General features: G+C 39.5%; 1 protein-coding gene across 1 annotated transcript in view; it reads left to right on the forward strand.

Annotated features, from left to right (window-relative positions):
• Window positions 1–2,302: 2,302 nt before the first annotated feature.
• C16H12orf40 (chromosome 16 C12orf40 homolog) overlaps window positions 2,303–20,228 on the forward strand; it is a 53,633-nt gene continuing 35,707 nt past the window's right edge. The window contains exon 1 of the mRNA XM_036207611.1: window positions 2,303–2,376. Coding sequence (XP_036063504.1) covers window positions 2,303–2,376 — 74 coding nt within the window. The remainder of the gene's footprint in view (window positions 2,377–20,228) is intronic.

A 20,228-nucleotide genomic window follows, 5' to 3' on the forward strand; every position in this document is an offset into this window, starting at 1 on the left:
CTGTGTTTCCTCCACTCTAGGCACCCCCTCTAGTGAGGATGCCTGGGCATGGGATACAGTCTACTGGCGAGTTTCAAAACAACCCTATATGGATATACAACTGGATATAGGGTTGTTTTCAAACTCGCCAGTATATATATATATGCAGCAGATCTACCGTATTTTCAAATTCTAATCTTAAAAAAATATTTATTATTAGTTTTGTTTGTTTGCCTCACGATTAAGCCTAGGCTGGCCTGGAACTCATTCCTACTGGTTCAGCTTCTGAAGAGCTGGGTTCACATACATGTGCTACCTTGGCCAATTCATAGCTTGTTTTTTAAAAGACAGTGAAAACATACCTTGAATAAAGAGGGTTTACAATTTGTTCTTATATTCATGATTAATAGCATAAATTATTCATTAAAAATTCAAAATTTATTTTTATATAACTGTAGATTGATATATGTGTCTATATGAGATATACTTGATATATGTATATACGTGATATATATGATATACACATATATCACAAATCGATCCCAGGATATTAATATAAAACATTGAAGAATTTTATAGGGGAAAGATGACCAGTAATTTTAACAAGAGCACCTTTGTTGATTATATTTGCATTGTATTTTAGAAATGTACCTGTTTTAAAATGGGTGTGATGACTCATGCCTGTAATCCCCTGAGGAGTGGCCATGGTGAGAGGGTCTGCACCAGTTTCAGGCTAACATCACCATCTCAAAAAGCAAAACATGGGGTTGGGGATTTAGCTCAGTGGTAGAGTGCTTGCCTAGCAAGCACAAGGCCCTGAGTTCGGTCCTCAGCCCTGGGGGGGAAAAAAAAAAGCAAAACAGGGCCCTTGAGATGGCTCAGCATGCAAAGATGTTTGTCATACAAGCCTGGTGACCTGAGTTTATTCCTTGGAACCCACATGGTAAAAGGAGAGGAATGAGTAAAGAAAACTTGTCCTGTGATCTTCACACACAGGATGTGTGCTGTGTGACAGAACTGTCCCTGAGGAGACACAGCACACAGGCCTTCTTACTCCAGATAGGGAGTTCATGACAGACCAAAGTACACACAGCACCAAAGTCCAGCTTGGTAAACCAGTGAATTTTATTGATGTTTCTTTCAAAAAATACGGGTGAGGGGTTACTTGCAGGAGCAGACCTGACTCAAAGACAGCTGTATAATCAAAGTCCACCCCAGCATGGGTGACAGCTCACAGAAGCTGGGAACCTAGAGCACTTTGCACAGCCTGTAGGCAGCTCAGCAGGTTGGAGAGTGTCCTTTCCAAGTGACTCAGTCTAATTCTCTTCCAGTCAGCTAGTCTGGTCTGAGAGTCCTCACTTCAGCTTGTCTTGTTTACTAGAGGGGGGCGGGGCTAGTGAAGATGGTCAGTTTCTGGTATTTCAGTTGTTTACCTTCGGGCTTGAGGAGGCTCTCTGCTGGATAGCATGTTTCAATCTTGGATGGATACTATGTTTCAATTTTGGGGGAAATTGCTACAAAACAATGTGGCATGTGTATGTTTATATGGCATACACATAAGTAAACAAACAAGCAAACATATGAAACAAAAATCTACCCTTATTTTGGCTAGTATTCTTCTAGCACGCCTTCACTTAGAGAAAAGTGGAAATTTACTTCCAGGCTTCACTAGGATATGGTTGATACATGACTATAATGTAATATTCAAATTTGACTTTCTTTGAAGTGAATATTAATGGCCTGCAACTCCAGCTCCGGGGGATAAACACCCTTTTCTGGATTCCACAGGCACCTGCACTCACTCATGTGCACATACACATAATTTTATATATATATATATCTCAGAAGTTTTAAAGACCTCAGTACTATTAAAGTGAAGGTTGCTGGTGGAAGGGAACAAAAGCCGTGTCCTGAGGGAAACTCAGTCTAAGATTGCTTTTCTCAGCGTGAAGTACTGCTACACTTGTGGCTTTAATTACCAGGGGGCCTAAACCATACAGTAAATAAACATGGTTACCACTTCTTAGCACTTTGGTTCTGATCAGTGATTAAGAGAGTAAAAGTAAACCCACATGGATACATTGTAGAGGAAATGTAAAAGAGTTAAGTACTAAGATCCAAGAGGGCTGTAGGGTGGTTCCGTGAGTAAGGGAGCTTGCTGTCAAGCCTTAGGGCCAGAATTTGATCATTGCACTCCATACAGAAGAGGGAGAGAACTGACTGCAGAAGTTGTCATTGCATAAATGTTCACACACAAACACACACAAACACGTTAATAAAAAAAGAATTAGTATACAATCTTAAATGCACTTTTCTTGGAAAGATGGGGCTCTATAAGGTGAAGCCCTATACTGATTATGAACAAATGAGTATCTCCTGTGTCTACTGTGAGAGCAGGCAAGAGTAGATAGGGTTGCCTGATCTCAGTACTCTGATCATCTAAAGGGCCTCAGCATGAGACAGTACTTTTGGTAATCAGTGGGAGCCAATTAAAAACTGCTGCAGCATTGAATTTTTAATTCCTATCTCAAACTGTCTTGAGTCCTTGGTTACTAGGGGCCTGTATTAGTTGAAAAATGTGAGAACTGTTAGTAACTTAACATTTTGAAAAATGACTAGAGAACAATTACAATATTCCTTTAGAACAACCCCAGAACATTCTAAATTAATTCAACAAGAACAGTTTTATATGCATGACTGTTAGCTAGACAGGGGGATTAAATACATGTAAAAATTTGACTTCACAAAGCACCTTATGATAGCATATTGAGTTTGGAATTATGTAAATCTAGATATTAGTAGAAACTTAATCAAAATATATAACAAGTATTGTTTTAAATATAAGAATCTTATAAGTATATGAGGAACTGAAGCATAGTATTAAGTGATTTGCTAGTAAGTAGCAGTTAGGTTTAAGATCAATGTGCCTAATCAGTCAGATATGTTGCGTAGAAGGGGGAGTACTGTAAACATTGCACAAATAGTGGTGGGGAGTCAAAGCCAAGAGGCTGGAGGTTACTAAGCTTTAAAGGACCCCAGTATTGTGCAGGATAAGTGCCCGCTGAAGCAATAAAACAAAGGTCCTTAATGTTGAAGGGAAGATAAATATATGGTGAGATTGAAGACCTAGTTTTTAGCAAAATTCCTAAAAGAAATGGGTTGGGAGGGGAGGTACTTGTTTTAAAAAAAAAAACCTGAATGTTTGGAAGATAATTGGTGGATCTGCATTAAGATGATTTCACAATAAATAGCTATGTCCTTTTTTGTTACATGAATGAAGCAGAGTACAATAAGATTGTTCTTTGGTAGAGGTCATCTGATAGCAGGTACTCACTGGAAACAATGTTCTCATATACAAAAATGATATAGTAAATTTTATTGCAGAATTGCTTGATGGGGCATCCTCACAGTAGCTGAAAGGTCTTTACAACTTGTCTCATTGAAAACAAACTTGACATTTGACCTTTAGGAGCGCTTTGGCTTAGGAATGCTATCAGTCCCACATAAAGTGTCTTTTCTGAGGGAAAGAGCCAGTAGCTAGAGAAGTAAGCCCTTCCCCTTAACTTATATGACCTTGTTGGATTTAGTGTTTTAGTTTTTGGTGTCGTTACCAGATGTAACAATTCATTTTAAACAAAATCTCAAGAGTAAATTGATTAAGTCCCAACAAATTCATGTGTGTGGACAGTAGTTCCAAATTCTTGTGGACTTAATAGTCCACAGCAATGCCATAATGTTTTATTTGAAATTAAAGACAATTACATTGTTTTCCTCCTTTACTCCCCCCAGTCATTCCCATGTACCCGCTTGTTCTCTCTCAAGTTCACGACCTCTGTTTCTTTGTTTACATATATATATAAACATATATACACATCAACTCATGAAGGGATAATGAAAGTATAAGACATTTTCTTTTATGAAATCTCAGGCAAATGGCTAGAACTAGGAAAGATAGTACTGAATGAAGTAAACCAGATCCCAAAGACAAATGTCACATATTGTCTTTCCTCCATGTCCTAGCTCCACATTTCACATGTGAGTGTAACCTGGGGTAACCACAGAATCCAGGAAAGTAAGAAGGACTTGGGGTCCAGGGAGCAGCAAGAGGGGAATAGCAGGGCACAGGTGATCTGAGGAGAGGATGGGACAATAGAGGGGCTTTAGTTAGGGAGGGGAGGAGATAGAGAAGGAGAGGATAGGATGATAGAGGGGCTTTAGTTAGGGAGGGGAGCAGATAGAGAAGGAGAGGATGGGACAGTAGAGGGGCTTTAATTAGGGAGGGGAGGAGATAGAGGAGGAGAGGATAGGATGATAGAGGGGCTTTAGTTAGGGAGGGGAGGAGATAGAGAAGGAGAGGATAGGATGATAGAGGGGCTTTAGTTAGGGAGGGGAGGAGGTAGAGAAGGAGAGGATGGGATGATAGAGGGGCTTTAATTAGGGAGGGGAGCAGATAGAGGAGGAGAGGATGGGATGGTAGAGGGGCTTTAATTAGGGAGGGGAGCAGATAGAGGAGGAGAGGATGGGATGGTAGAGGGGCTTTAATTAGGGAGGGGAGCAGATAGAGGAGGAGAGGATGGGACGATAGAGGGGCTTTAATTAGGGAGGGGAGCAGATAGAGGAGGAGAGGATGGGACAGTAGAGGGGCTTTAATTAGGGAGGGGAGGAGGTAGAGAAGGAGAGGATGGGATGATAGAGGGGCTTTAACTAGGGAGGGGAGGAGGTAGAGAAGAGGAGGGGAGGGCAAAACAGCAGTGAAGATGTCTGAAAAGAATTGTTAGCCACCAAATATTTCACATAACACACATAGGTCTGTGTATAATATACACATATGGTTTAAATGAAAAATACTTCTGGGATGACAGTGTTTGTCCAAGAACTATAAACCATCTAACATAAAACCAACACCAGGCCTGAGAAGCCCCTGCTTTGAGTTGTTGGTCAGGGGAATTCAAGAGAATCCCCAAACATTATAGGCTATTGCTGTTGCTTTTGGTCGCCTCTTAGAGGTGGAGGGTAAGTTCCCATTTCTGAAGACTCTATACACTTTGGCCACTGGGCCAGAAGGACACAAGCTGGATCTGTCCTGAGAGCTTCTTTCTTGAGGACTAGCTTCAGAAGGTGCTATGTAAACCTCCAAAGGAGAGAAGCAACATTTAACTTTTGTGCGGTATTTAGATGAAGTTTGGGCAAAAATCAATCTTTAAAACAAATCTAGATGTTAAGACTCAGCTGCCCGAGTAGTTATGCTGATCACACACACTTTTTGTTATTGAAGCCAGTCCTAAATTCTATGACGAACAAAGCAATAACTTAAGAGAACTCCATTGATTTTTAAAAAAGGATTTCACTTTGGACTTAGAGATTTTAATAGCCTTTTTATCATCATGTATATCATATCCAAGTCTCATCTCTTACCTTATATAACCTACTTAGAACTCTGTGACCTTCTTGGGCTTCCAAGCTTTGTCTTTATCTTTCCCATTCTACAAATATGTAACCATCTTACTTTAGTGCAAATTCTTACCATATACAAATCTTGGTTTACTAAAAATACCTTTATTCTTCTAATATTTACTTCTCTTACTTACTGGTTCTCTTTTACTTTATTGTCTTTCTTAATACCACAGGACATAGTGACATTGACACATTTACTAACTTCTTTGGGGTCCAGTGACATTCCACTGAACCCAGAACATTTGTCCTTAATGTACAGATTTGTTCATATGAATCTAACCACCTGCTGTGCTGTACATTGGAATCAGGTATTGACAAGAGACAGAAAAGTTCCTTTCCAACCTCATAGTACTATCAGAGAGGGGAGATTTTATTTTGAAGAGCCACCATCTGATACCTTCAATTTGATAAGGTCATGGGTGTATGATAGTAAGTACCCATGGTCGTGGAGAATCATGTTGACTGAAGAATGTCCCTTGACAAGTGTCATAACATGAAATACTCCCTTCATAGACTTAGGGATGGCCAACAGTTTAAAACTCTGTACCCACAATCAGCATGTACCTACCTGTAAGTGGAAGCAGACAACCTGAAAAATTAACAAGTAAGTGTCCTATCTACTACACAAAGACAATACTATGAATGATATTTCCCTGTAGAGCCCCCCCCCCCCAGTTTAAATTTATGCAAAGCTCAAGAGTGCAGAACAATATAAAATATGTTATTTCAAGGTCTGTGGGTCAAATGAGTGATGGATAGTTATCTATCTGTTGTATCAAAAGGAGATATTAGAACGTCTTCTGCTCTCTCCTTTTGCCCCTACACCAGCACATCCCCTGATAATCCCATTATTTCTCCTCTCCTCATTAGTGAGTGTTAGAAAGGTCAATGAGAGCCACACTCACTGACATGACCCTGGAATCTATGTTGTCTCCCTTCATAGTGAACATGAGAGTCAGTGAAGCTTTTCAGGTAGAGCCATCCTTACCCACATGGCTATTACCCCCTAGGACATTGATGAGTTCTTCCTCTGTTTTTCCAGGCTAACTTAAACAAATCAGCAGTTTAAAAAAAAAAGCATGGAATACATCTGAGAGACAAATCAATAGATCTGGGAATTAACAGTAGCACGCACTTGGCAATTCTAGAGTTACTTTGGTTGATGAAAACCAAAAACCACATGTTCCCTCCATTTGTGAAGAAACCTTAGCAAGGATTAAGATTCCTGACCAGAGAGAGTCAGGACCCACAAGCTGCCTTGATTGGTAGGGGTCAAGCTTTACTTTTTTTTTTTTTTATTCAAACCTATAATTGTGTCAGATATGTCATAAATATTCTTTCTGTAAGGATCTAGAATGACTGCGAGGAAATTATGAAAGAAAGCTGTTTATTCTGGCTACATTGTGTTGAAGGCCCATGGCTGCAGGGACCAGGTAATACATTATAAAATGTAATATCTCAAAACCAAAAGAATTCACCAAGGAAGTTCGGCATTACTTCCACAGTCGGATATAGAAAATGCATTGATCTTATCACATGGCATTAGGGACATTCAGAAAACATTACATGAAAGTAGCTACAGCTTAATAAAAGAGACATGAGTTAGGTTAGCATGGATATAGCAGTAGACAGAAGTAGACCTGGAGCAGGAAAAAGTAAGTGGTCTGGGTCTGAAGTAACAGGGAACCAAAGAGGAACAAGGAATTCATGGTCTCCACTTGGAGGGGAATCCCAAAAGACTTACCACCAGCTATAACTGCAAACACTAAGGATGCCACCTGGATATTGTTTTGCTCTCCCTTTGGATATCATGTATAAACTGCTGAGACAGTTGCCCATTAAAGAACTGGAAGGGGGAGAGAAGTTCAGCATCCATTTATGCTGCTTCTGCATTGAAAGCTTATGAAGGAACTGAAGAGAAAATGTTCCACTGTATCATTTTGCCTCATGTCCTGTGGTGAGGGTGTCATGGACTGAGTAAGACCAGAGGATCTGTGCCCCTTTCCATATCAGCTTAACAGTTGATCAATCAAATCACATCCATCAAGTCCCTTAAAAATGAAGTTGTAAAAAACAGCTAACGCTGACTTAAGGCTTTAGCAGCTTTGTGTGAAAAGGGAAAACTGGGGTCAGACACTTAGCTGTAAGCACAGCACATACTCAGTGCCCTCAGTTTTGGTCAGGGGTCTATGTGGCCAACCTTGATAAACTGTTTCTTCTCTTCCTCTTTCTAAATAAATAAATAAAGCAAACGTCTGTCTGTCCCCATGGGAAGGGTGATAGCAAGGGGAAGAGGGATCTCGGTGCCCATGAAGAGAAGAGAGGAAATGAGACTTAGTGCTTTGTGTATCTCACCATGTGATTGTGTTTCACCATTGGCTATAGGTACATTGAAAATACTAAGAGAAAATGGAATTATATGTGCACACAATGTCCTGCCCTTATCTCCAAGAAATTCTGGGACTGGAGGAAAACAGATGCCCTTTTTTAACTCCCAGAAGACAGTATCAAGGCAAAGGATTTATATACCTAGGCAGAACTGAGAGATAATGCATGGAGAATGAATCCCCCAAAGGCATCTTAACCAAAGAGACAACCATTTCAGTTCTGAGCCCCCCCAAAGAGGTAACTGTCTACAAGCAGGCGTGTTCCCTTAGCTTCTAACAGGACAGAAACTTAGTATGAGTAGACGTAGTCAGGGTTGACCTCAAAGTGATTTTAGCTTCTTTAACTGGTAGGATTCTAAAGTCAGAGCCCTGAGATGTGCATGCCAGCGCTGTGCCACAGAGTGTGCTTTTAGTTAGGTGCCCTATGGGCTGTGGAAGTTTCTGAGTAAGAACTCCCAAGGCCACTCTTCATTCGATGGAATAAAATTGGATTGGTGTGTCTAGTTGGGCCAAGGCAGCAGCAGATGTAAGGGTGTACTTTTAGTTGGTTAAATGAGGACCTTTATTCTGATTTACTTTCAATTTCTCTGATAAAACAATATGACCAGGGCAAGTTTATAAAAAGTATTTTAACAGTTTTAGAGGGCTCGAGTCTATGATGGTGGATACATGCTAGCAGGAACAGTTGAGAGCTCACATCTTGATCCACAAACAGGAGGCTAAGAGAGAACACTAGGAACGAGTCTTTTGAAATCTCCAAGCCTACCCACAGTGACATACCTTCTCTAACAAGACCACATCTCCTAATCCTTTCTAAACAGTTCTACCAACTGGGGAGCAAATATTCAAACATATGAGACTATGGGGTCAATCTCAATCACACTACTACAGGGTCCTTTCTTCCCCTTATAGAGTTTCATATACTTTCTTATTACTTTCTCATATCCTAAGATCCATAAGTGACAGTAGCTGGTCAGGCCTAGGAAGGCTCTAAGCTGTTGCTAGCTATTGGGGAGGGAAAGCTGGAAAGATACCTGAACATAATCGGGACAGTTTGCTCTTCCAGAGTGAGGACAAGATCCAGTTATGCCATCTATTGGAGCAATAATTGAGACTATTTCCTGGAGACTCAATGTCCTTGTTCAAGCAATAAATTGAGGGTGATCGCCACATGACATTTGGTGATGTCTGTGCTGGTGAACAAATAATGCTAGACACGTGTGAAATAACCTCATCTGCTAAGAACAAATCTTTTAGGTCGTCGTTTCAAACCTGTCCAAACAGGCAAGGACTATCAGAAACCCTGGGGCTGCCTAGTCCAAGTCACTCATTTGCTTTCCCCTGTGATAAAGGACTATTTAAAAGCAAATAGATATTGAGAATTGGTTAATCACCAAAAAGGGTGCCTGTTAGTGTACTATTGAAAAACTACTGGATTCCTGGTGTATCCTTTCTTTATACTTCCTTTTTGGCCTTTTTTAAGTTCTTTCTGAAACTAACCTCTCCTTAGGAAGAGTATACCCAGTTTAGCATTTGTCTTGGGATTTTAAAAAATTGCCCTTTTTTTTTTTTTTTTTTTGAGACAGATCTTATAGTATAGCCCAGGCTGGCCTGAAAATCATAGTAATTGTTTTGCCTATCTCCCATGAGCTGGGATAGTAGGTGTGGGCTATCATGCCTGGCTGTGGTTTTTGTTTTTAAACTGAACATTGACTACTATTAATAATTCCACTTGATGAACTCAGTTATATTCAATAACTAGATTAAATAATCTCTGCCATCATTGTATTGTGTAAGAGTCATATGCAGAAAGAAGATCTCATTTGAACATGTGATTAAAGTGTAAGATGTCCAGGGATAATGTTCTCTTTTTCTGATATTCTCTACATAAATAAAATAGCATGTCTCTTTAGAAGACAGTGTGGAGGGCATGTGTTAACAAAGGAACGTGTGCTAGCACTTAAGACAACTTGTGGAGTGGTGTAGGAGAAATACTTTCTGTTGTCTGTGTTGGACACTTGATGACATGCTTATCAAGTTTTACTATTACATCCTCAGGTCTCTGATGTTGCATAGCCCTTCTAGTTGAGATGGGGGCGATAGGAAATACAGTCATTATTAGATGTGAGATAATGAGCTATGTGGAGACAATAATAGACACTAACTAGTCCTGCCAGCATTGGTAAGCATGCTATTGCTACAATGGTTTTTGTCAGCACGTTTTTAACAACTTGTTTATCTTTGCAGTTTGTATTGAAGTGTAAGTTGTATATTGAGCATATTTCCCCCATGTGCTGTCATCCCTTTCCTTGCCCCTTTCTCCTTCCTTTCTGTCCTTAAGGTAATTTTATTACTACTTTCAGATACATGGTTTTGTGTATCATGTAAAACCTAGGAAGCACAGATGAGAGGAAATATATAATAGTTCTCTTTCTGAGCCAGGCCAATTCACGCACTTAAATCATTTCAATTTGCATCCATTTTTCTTCAGATGACAAATCTTTGTGGATGAAAAATGTCACATTAAAAAAGTTCATTTCCATTGTTGCACACCCAGGTTCGTTCTGCAACTTAACTATTGTCATGAATGCTGTAATAAACGTTGATACAATGCATCTCTGTATCACACTGAATTAGAGGCCTTTGACTGAATACCAGGGAGTGGTGTGGATGGGTCATATGGTAGATCTACTTTTTGTTTGATTCATTTTAATTACATTTATCATGTGTATGTTTTTATGTGATTATGCACAAATGTGCCAGAGCACATTGTGGAAGTCAAAGGACAACCTATGGGAACTGGTTCTCTTCTTTTGCTATGTGAGTCCTGGGGATTGAACTCAGGTTGTTAGGCTTGGCAGCAAGCACTTTGACCTACTGAACCTTCTCACCAGCCCTAATTTCAGTTTTTCTTTGGTAAACCTTCCTATTGCCATCCATAGTGGTTACAGTAGTGTACATTCTCATCAGTGCTCTATTAGGACTCCCTTTTGTCTACACCCATGACAGTATTTGTTTTCTTAATTACTGCCATTCTGATTGGAGTAAGACAGGATCTGAACTAGTTTTGATTTTCATTTCCTGATGGCTAGTGAGGCAGAATATTATCCCATTGTTTATTAGTCATTTTTATTTCATCTTTTGAGACTGTTCATTAATCTCATGTATTTGATTGGGTTGTGTTGTTTGTTTTGCTCTTTCAGGGGGCCTGTCATCCAGTTCCCAAATAAATCACACATGGAGGCTTATTCTTAATTCTAAATACCCAGCCTTGGCTTGGCCTGTTTCTTGCAAACTTTCTTTAAATTATCCCATCTACTTTTTGCCTTTGGACTTTTCCCATTATCTTACTTCTTTAAATCTTACTTTTACTCTGTGGCTTGCTGTGTAGCTGGGTTGCTAGCCACCAGCTGCTCCTCCTTCTCTCGCTCCTTCTTTTTTTCATCCCAGGTTTCTCCTATATATCTTCTCTGCCTGCCAGCCCTGCCTGTTTCTCTCTCCTGCCTCACTATTAGCTGTTCAGTTCTTTATTAGACCATCAGGTGTTTTAAACAGGCACAGTAACACAGATTCACAGAGTTAAACTAATGCAACATAAACCAAAGTAATACACTTTAAAATAATATTGTACCACAGGTTGGTGGATTTTTGTTGTTGTTCTACAGCTAGCTGTTGTAGTATGATGTTTTTCCTCTGGGTACAACATGATTACTACTTGGAGCAGAACACTCCAAAGATGACTAGGTCTATGGTAATGGTAATAGACTTTTGATACTCTAGAAGAAGGAGGGAGGGCAGGGGGGATACTTATCCTAGAATACATAGAATAGAAGGTTTACTCAAAGTGGCTTCATGATGCGCTTCCAGGATGTGGTCATACATGAGGTGAGACTTTGCATTAATGCTTCTCCTTTGGTAACACCCACAGTCCGTAAATAACCCTTCACCCATACTCTGTAAGGAAGCTCAGTAAACTCACTTGTTCTCCAAGGCGGATTTTGGTGAGTTTGCTCCTTTGCCCTTCCTATTTTTCATGCCCTATCTGGATGAATAGACTTCCCCAGCTTGTGACAACACCTACAGACCCAGTATAAATCTCTCTGTGAGATTCTTAAGACACAACAAGTTTTAACAAATAGAGGAGAATCAAGATAAGTTCTTGTATTCTGTTTGACCATAATGGGTTAAAGCTAGAAATCAACAAGAAAAGCTATAGAACATGCATAAACACAGAGATTAAAAAGTACACCGAGGCTGGGCGTTGGTGGTGCACGCCTTTAATCCCAGCACTCGAGGGGCAGAGCCAGGCGGATCTCTGTGAGTTCGAGGCCAGCCTGGGCTACAGAGGGAGTCCCAGGAAAGGCGCAAAGCTACACAGAGAAACCCTGTCTCAAAAAACAAACAAACAAACAAACAAACAAACAAACAGTACACTGAATGGGATTGACAAAATAAAAAACAAAAAACAAACAAAAAATCAACCCTAAAATTTCCTAGGATCAAGCAGTTCTGAGAGGAAGTTTATTTACAAATGCCTGCATTAAAAAGAAACAAATCTCAAACAATAAACCTTAGGGTTTTAGAAAAACAAGAGCAAACCAAACACAAAAGTAGTCAATGAAAAGAAATATGAAGATTAGTACAGTTAGAGGGTAACCAACCACTCTCCGAATCTGTTTACAGAAAGTTGCATGGACTTTGGAGAAGGATGTTATTATATTCTTCAGTGTTTTCATGGAGTGGTCAGTAGGCGTCTGTTAGGATGGTTTGATCCATGGAGTCACTTCCCTTATGTGTCTCTGGGTTTTTTGTTTGTTTTCTTTTTGGTTGTTGTAATTGTTGGCCTGGCCTGTCTGTTGGTGAGAGTTGGGTAACACAGTCGCCCACTGTTATTGCATCAGAGTTAATCTGTGACTTCATTTCTAATGTGACTTGGTGTATGGAATTGGGTGTACTCATTTTGGTACATTGTATAATCAGACTTGTAACATCCTCTTGAGCACTTATTCCTTTGATAGTGTGGCATGACTAGTTTTGAAGTCCATTTTGCCAGCTATTAGCACAGCGACACTTGCTCATTTCCTAGTTAGTTCTAGTTGGAATACCTTTGCCATTTTTAACACCATGGCAGTGTCAGTTTTCATGATAAGGTATATTTATTGAGACATTAGGAGATGATTCTGTTTTTTTTTTTTTTTTGATACAATTTGCTTGTCTGTATCTTTTGAATTAGGAGTTAATATCTTAAATGAGTTATTAAAAGATCCATTTTCCTATCATTTTGATAGTTTACTATTTAATTTGATCTAGGAATAAATTCATATTCTGATTTCATGATATTGTGAATATCTTGAAATAAACTTCCATATTAGAATGTGAGTGAACTTTCCAGTGTGAACTTGGGTAGTTTGTATTTATGAGTATAGCCTGTAGTTGTGAAATAGTGTCTCCGTGTTAAAATAAGGAGTTATTTTAAATAGGTTCTACATTCCAACTATCTCAGATTTCTTCTGTATTGGTTTTTATAGTTTTTTCCCCTTAGTTCCTTTCTTTTGTAGTTCATCCATTGCCACAAGCCTTTTTTGGCTTATTAAGAGATGTACTTAAAGACACAGCATTCTGACATTTAACATTACTATTCCTGACACATCAGGATGACCTGCTTTAGTTTTGTGGAAAGCCAATGTAAGTACTTTTTCTAGGCTAGATGCTGTCTTGAATCTTAATAACTCCATTAGCTAGTAATGTTACCTTTTGATGTTTTAGGCTAATATTGTTTCAGTGTAACACAAGTTTGAAGTGTTATTTTCCCGTTACTAGTTAAGGCTCTTAATTTGCTTTATGTTTTCCAACTTTAATTGTACTTGTAAAATTTAGAAGATCTTGACATTCTGAAACAATTTGTTTTGCATGCCACCAGGCCTTTCAGAAAGTAAGCTAAACTGAAAATCAAAGAGCAAAACCAAACTAAAGGAACCGTTTTAGACTGATGATGTAAGACATTTGTTTAATTACTAATATAGTCTGTCTATTGAAATGTAGATTTTACAACTTAGTATCTTTTTAAACATTTCTTTAACAATCATATAGTTTTGTGTCTTTAATTTTAAGAGGAATGTCTCTTAAAATTTTTTTAGACGTTTTTCTTAGAATAAAAGGTGGCAGAGATTCTCTTATGAATGTCTGACATCAGCATGTTTTCATTCTCACCTGTCCTTATTTCTCTCTCCCCTTCTTTTCTTTCTACCCCTTAACTCATTTTATTTTGATATTATAATATAATTGCAATACATCTCTCTTCCCTTCCCTTTCCTTCAAACCCTCTCATTTTGTATTCATACATATATATGAATGTGTCTATTCATATATATTCTTAAATATTACCTGCTCAGTCTGTATACTGTTCCTAATATGTATGTTTTCAGTGCTCACCATTTGGCACTGGAATACCAATTGATGTGTTCTTCTCCAGAGGAAACTGTTTCTCCCACTCCTGGCATTCCTGAATGGCTGGTAATTCTCTGTATGGCTGGGCCCCCTGGAGTTTTCCATCCACTTTGGCAGGCCCATTGGCATCTTCCTTGTTCAGCTTACATTCAGGCAGTCATGTTAGAGAGACTTTATGGCTGTAGCTTCAGGCATTACTCGGAGACACGACCTTGCAGCAAACTCCTTGGTCCTCTGGTTTTCAGTCTTTCTGCCCCTCTTCAGCAACGTTCCCTGAGTCTTAGATGCAAGAGTCTTTTGTAGATATATCCACTGGGACTGACTGGGCTCCACTACTCTGCATTCATGTTGGTTGGTTTTCTGTGGTGATCTCTGTCTTTGCAAAGAAGAGTTTCCTTGATGGGGGGGATGACTATGTTTATCTGAGGGTACAAGGGCAAATCTTAAGATTGTTGTTAGGGATTATACTTGTTTAGTAAAGTAGTAGTTATAGATTCTCTTCCAGTAACCATGACTTCACTGGCAACTTAGCTAGGTTTCCAGCACAAGGCATGGTATTTATCTTGTTGACAGTGTCTTAAATCCAACTAGAGAGCTGTTGGTTACTGCCAAGGTATGTGTGCCACTTATACACCTATAGTGCCATTCTGGCCATTGATGTGGTTCATAGGTGCCCAAACTGGGTAGGACTTTTGCTTACATCCCTTCTTTGGATGTTTGCATGGTGCCTTCTTGTACCATGAAAGTTAGTCCGCAGGGAGGAAGCATTAGGGTTAGTTCTAGCTCAGGGCTCTCTGAGCGCTGTTTCAGAAGCACATAATATGTTCAGCAATCTGGACTTTCCACCTCTGAGGGCAACCAAGACAACAGCAACAGGCTGTATGTTTTGAGGGTCTCTTGGACAGTACTGGCCAACAACTCAAAAGAGGGTCTCTCATCTCTGGCATTTGGGGGATTTGTAGGTTATTCTTTGGCTTTTAGGGGGTAGCATTGTCTGCCCAGATGAGAAAAGTTCATTATAACTGTTTGCGCATATTTATGCATAGAATTACATGTGTTTATGGTTTTCTTTTCTTTCTTCTTTTTTAAAAAGATAAATAGCTAAAACTATGTTTCCTTATGCCTTTTTAGACTTCTTTTTGTTGTTTCACCTTCCTATCTACTTCTTCTCTATTTACTTCCCTGTCCACTCCCTAGAAAAACCACTCTCCCATATTTCCTATCAGGCCATTTGTACCCTGCTATCCCCTTTGTCTCCTTGCACTTTCCTCTGTATTTACCTTCGGCCCTGTCCCTAAAGAGCTCGTCTTTCTCATTTCTATCTATTTATCTGCAAAGTTCATGATTTCACTTGACAGCTGAACAGTATTCCGTAGTATATATGTACCACATTTTCATTATCCATTTGCTCTTTGAAGGATATTTAGATTGTTTCTATTTCCTAGCTATTGTGAATAGAGGAATAGAGTAGCAATGAACATGGATGAGCAAGTGTCTGGGATGTGAAGTCCTTTGGGCATATGCCATGGAGTGGTATAACTGGTTCACAATTAGATTGATTTTTAGCATCCCACCAGTAGTGAATGAGGGCTCCCTTTCCCCACATCCAGTGTTTGTTGTCAGTTGTCTTGGTGATCTTACCATTCTGACTGGGATAAGATGAAATCTCAGAGTTGTAGTTTCCTAATTGCTGGAGACAATAAACATTTTTTGAGATATTTCATAGTCATTCTTCTTTCCTTTGAGAATTCTATAAGGATCATATGTCTATATTTCCATTAAGAATGAATGAACTGTGGTCTTCATTTATCATGGTCTGTTATTCCTTGTTCTCCCTTTCTGTTCTTGATCCAGCTGGGATCTCCTGCTCCTCTAAGCTTTCTTTCCCTCAAACCTTGACCTTCACTACTCCCACTGTTGTCCAGGTTGTTCATGTAGATCTCATCCATTTCTCTGTCATTGGGTGATCTCTGGGTCTTTCCTAGGGTCCTGTTATCTAGGTAGCCTCCCTGGAGTTGTGTAGCAGTCTAGTCATCTTTGTTTTACATCTAGTATCCTCCTATGAGTGAGTACATACCATGTTTGTCCTTCTGAGTCTGGGTTACCTCACTCAGGATGACTTTTTCTAGATCCATCCATTTGCCTGCAAACCTCATGATGTCATTGTTTTTCTCTGCTGAGTAGTACTCCATTGTGTACCATATTTTCTTTATTCATTCTTCAGTTGAAGGGCATCTAGGTTGTTTCCAGGTTCTGGCTATTACAAACAATGCTGATATGAACATAGCTGAGCAAATGCCCTTGTGGTATGATTGAGCATTCCTTGGGTATATGCCCAAGAATGCTACAGCTGGGTCTTGGGGGAGGTGGATTCCCAGTTTTCTAAGGAAGCACCATATTGATTTCCAAAGTGGCTGTACAAGCTTGCATTCCCACCAGCAGTGGAGGAGAGTTCCCCTTGCTCCACATCCTCTCCAGCATAAGCTGTCTTCTGTGTTTTTGATCTTAGCCACTGTGGTATCTCAGAGTCATTTTGATTTGCATTTCCCAGATAATTAGGGATGTTGAGCAATTCCTTAAATGTCTTTCAGCCATTTGAACTTCCTCCATTGAGAATTCTCTGTTTAGTTCTATAGCTCATTTCTTAATTGGACTGTTGGGCATTTTGATGTCTAATTTCTTGAGTTCTTTATATATTCTGGATATCAGCCCTCTGTCAGATGTGGGGTTGGTGAAGACCTTTTTCCATTCTGTAGGCTGTCGCTTTGTCTTGTTGACTGTGCCCTTTGCTCTACAAGAGCTTCTCAGTTTCAACAGGTCCCATTGATTGATTGTTTCTCTCAGTGTCTGTGCTACTGGTGTTATATTTAGAAAGTGATCTCCGGTGCCAATGCATTCAAGAGTACTTCCTACTTTTTCTTCTATCAGGTTCAGAGTAACTGGATTTATGTTGAGGTCTTTGATCCACTTGGACTTAAGTTTTGTGCATGGTGACAGATATGGATCTATTTGTAGCCTTCTACACATTGACATCCAGTTATGCCAGCACCATTTGTTGAAGATGCTTTCTTTTTTCCATTGTACATTTTTGGCTTCTTTGTCAAAAATTATATGTTCATAGGTGTGTGGGTTAATGTCAGACCACATGAGAACAGGAATAGGCAGAGTGCTGGAGAGGTCCCCTGAAATCCACAATGATACATCTTCTGTAGACTGCTGGCAATAGTCGAGAGAAAGTCTGATCTGACCTAGTCTGGTGATCAGATGACCAAACACCCTAACATTCGAGCTGGAACTCTCATCCAATAACTGATGGAAGTGGATGCAGAGATCCTCAGCCAGGCCCCAGGTGGAGCTCCAGGTGTCCAATTGTCGAGAAAGAGGAGGGACTGTAAGAGCGTGAATTGTTGAGACCAAGATTGGAAAAGCACAGGGACAAGTAGCCAAATGAATGGAAGCCCATGAATTATGTACCAAAGGCTGTGGAGCTCCCAGCTGGATCAGGCCCTCTGGATAAGTGAGACAATTGAATAGCTCGAACTGTTTGGGAGGCATCCAGGCTGTGGGACCAGGACCTGTCCTTAGTGCATGAGCTGGCTGTTTGGAACTTTGGGCTTACACAGGGACACTTTGCTCAGCCTCGAAGGAGGGGACAGGACCTGCCTGTACTGAATCCACCAGGTTTAAATGAATCCCCAGGGGAGTCTTGGCCCTGGAGGAGATGGGAATGGAGGGGAGGGGCTGGGGTGATTGTGAGGGTGGGTGCGGGAGGGGGGAGGACAGGAGAACCCATGGCTGATGTGTAAAATTAAAACACAAATATAATAATAAAAAATGAATAAACTGTACCTTGTTCTTTGAATATGTTATGGCATACTGATTTGTATTTAAGTCTGTAGCTGTAATGGCAGCTAATAGTGCTTAGGTTAATTGTTATTAAATAAGAGATTATTATCTATTTCTTTAAAAATCATTTTCCAGAGTAGCATAGTAATTAATATTAAAAAGATGAGCCCATTCCCACTCCCAGCCTACCTCAAGCCTCTGGTAATTTAAATTTCAAGACAAAAGTTAGAAAATCTTATAGAAGTTATTTTTTGTAAAATGTACATAAATTTAATTAGTAAATTAATATATGAAACTACATTCGAAAATGTTAAAAACTTTTGAACATGAAAATATAGGAAAAGTAATAATAGTGTGTGTGTGTGTGCGTGTGTGCACGCATGCAAGCATGCATATGTGTGCACACATACATATATGTGTATCTACATAAAACTTTAATTGGCTATATGAATTCTTGAGCTGAAAGAATAAAAAGTTAGATGGGCCCTACTATGGAAGTTACAGATCTAAAGTCAGTCTGACCTTGGCTTTATGTCAAGGCTTCTTAAGATTTTTCTGCTCTCAGGACTGGGGATTTAGCTCAGTGATAGAGTGCTTGCCTAGTAAGCACAAGGCCCCGGGTTCGATCCTCAGCTCTACAAAAAAAAAAAAAAAAAAAAGATTTTTCTACTCTCAACTTCTTTTTGTCAGAAAAGTTTGTATGTCCCCAGTTACATCAACACATAAAATAGGTAAGTTGGACATTTGCTGATAATAAATCATAAAGAAATTATCTGAAAACAATTATTTGGTTGATACACAATGTTATCATTTATTAAAGATAAAGACAAATTTGCATACAAGTAATAAAAATGTATTGGTTAATTCTTACTTTAAGAATAGCTTGCCTTCATTGATACCACAGGATGAAGGATATCTCAAACATTCTTCAGAGTTATTTGATAATGTGAATTCATAATTTTCCATGCTGAGACTGCTGCTTCACATATATAGGCAGTACAAAATTGTAGAAAAATGCTTTTGGCAATTTCAGAAATTGTTGGAAATTCTGTTTTAATCTCAATTTAAAATTCTTTGAGTTTCTTTTTTTAAATGAAAGTAACTGGAAACTCAAATATGAATTAAAATTCATATGTATTTATGAATTGTGTGAGCATACACTAATGTGCATGCATGCTTATGCACATATACATGCTTGTTTATGCCAGGGAATACAAGTGGAGGTCAGAGGACAACTTGCAGGAGTGTGTCCTCTCCTTCTGCCATACAGCTTCCAAGGATCCAACTCAGGTCATAGGGTTTGGCAGCAAGTATTGTTACCTACATTTTTGAAATAAAATATTTAAAAAATATAATTCAATGTATATGTATTAGGGTTCTCTAGAGCAGTGTTTCTCAACCTGTGGTTCGCAACCCCTTTGGCAAACCTCTCTCTAAAAATATTTACATTATGATTCATAACAGTAGCAAAATTTCAGTAATGAAATAGCAACAAAAATAATGTTATGGTTGGGGTCACCACAACATGAAGAACAGTATTAAAGGGTCGCAGCATTAGTAAGATTGAGACCCACTGCACTGAAGGATCTCCTGCACTTCAGAGACAACCATTCTTACCTCCATTGTAGAGAAGCAATCCAATTTCCTGTGGTCATCTGGACCAGTCACCCCTCCTGACAGTTACTCCTTTCTTACCATGTTGGCTTAAGGACATCAGAAGCTCCAAGTGCCCAGGGGGAAGTCTGAGCTTCCAGTTCAATGGAATGTTTGTTGTGTCTTTTGGCAGGAGCATTCTCCACTTTGGAACCAAAATTTCCAGTCCTGCAGAACTTAAGGTTGCAGGAACAGGAAGGACACAGTTTTCCAAGTGGGTCACTAGGGGTGATACTGAGTGGAACATTTACTTTTTCTACCCCTTGATTCCTGGACCTGTGGATCCTGGCTATGGGAGAAACTGTACCATATACTGGGCACTGATTCCAAACATATACCGTCTTCTGAAAGACCCTGCTCCAGTCCTCCATCCTGTTGCCACCTAATTGGCACTGCAACTGTCTCTTCAAAAGGCCGTTCCATCTTTCTCTCAGGCCAGCTGCTTCCAGATGGTGGGGAACA

This window comes from Onychomys torridus, chromosome 16, assembly GCF_903995425.1.
Source record: "Onychomys torridus chromosome 16, mOncTor1.1, whole genome shotgun sequence".
Classification (NCBI taxonomy): Eukaryota; Metazoa; Chordata; class Mammalia; order Rodentia; family Cricetidae; genus Onychomys; species Onychomys torridus.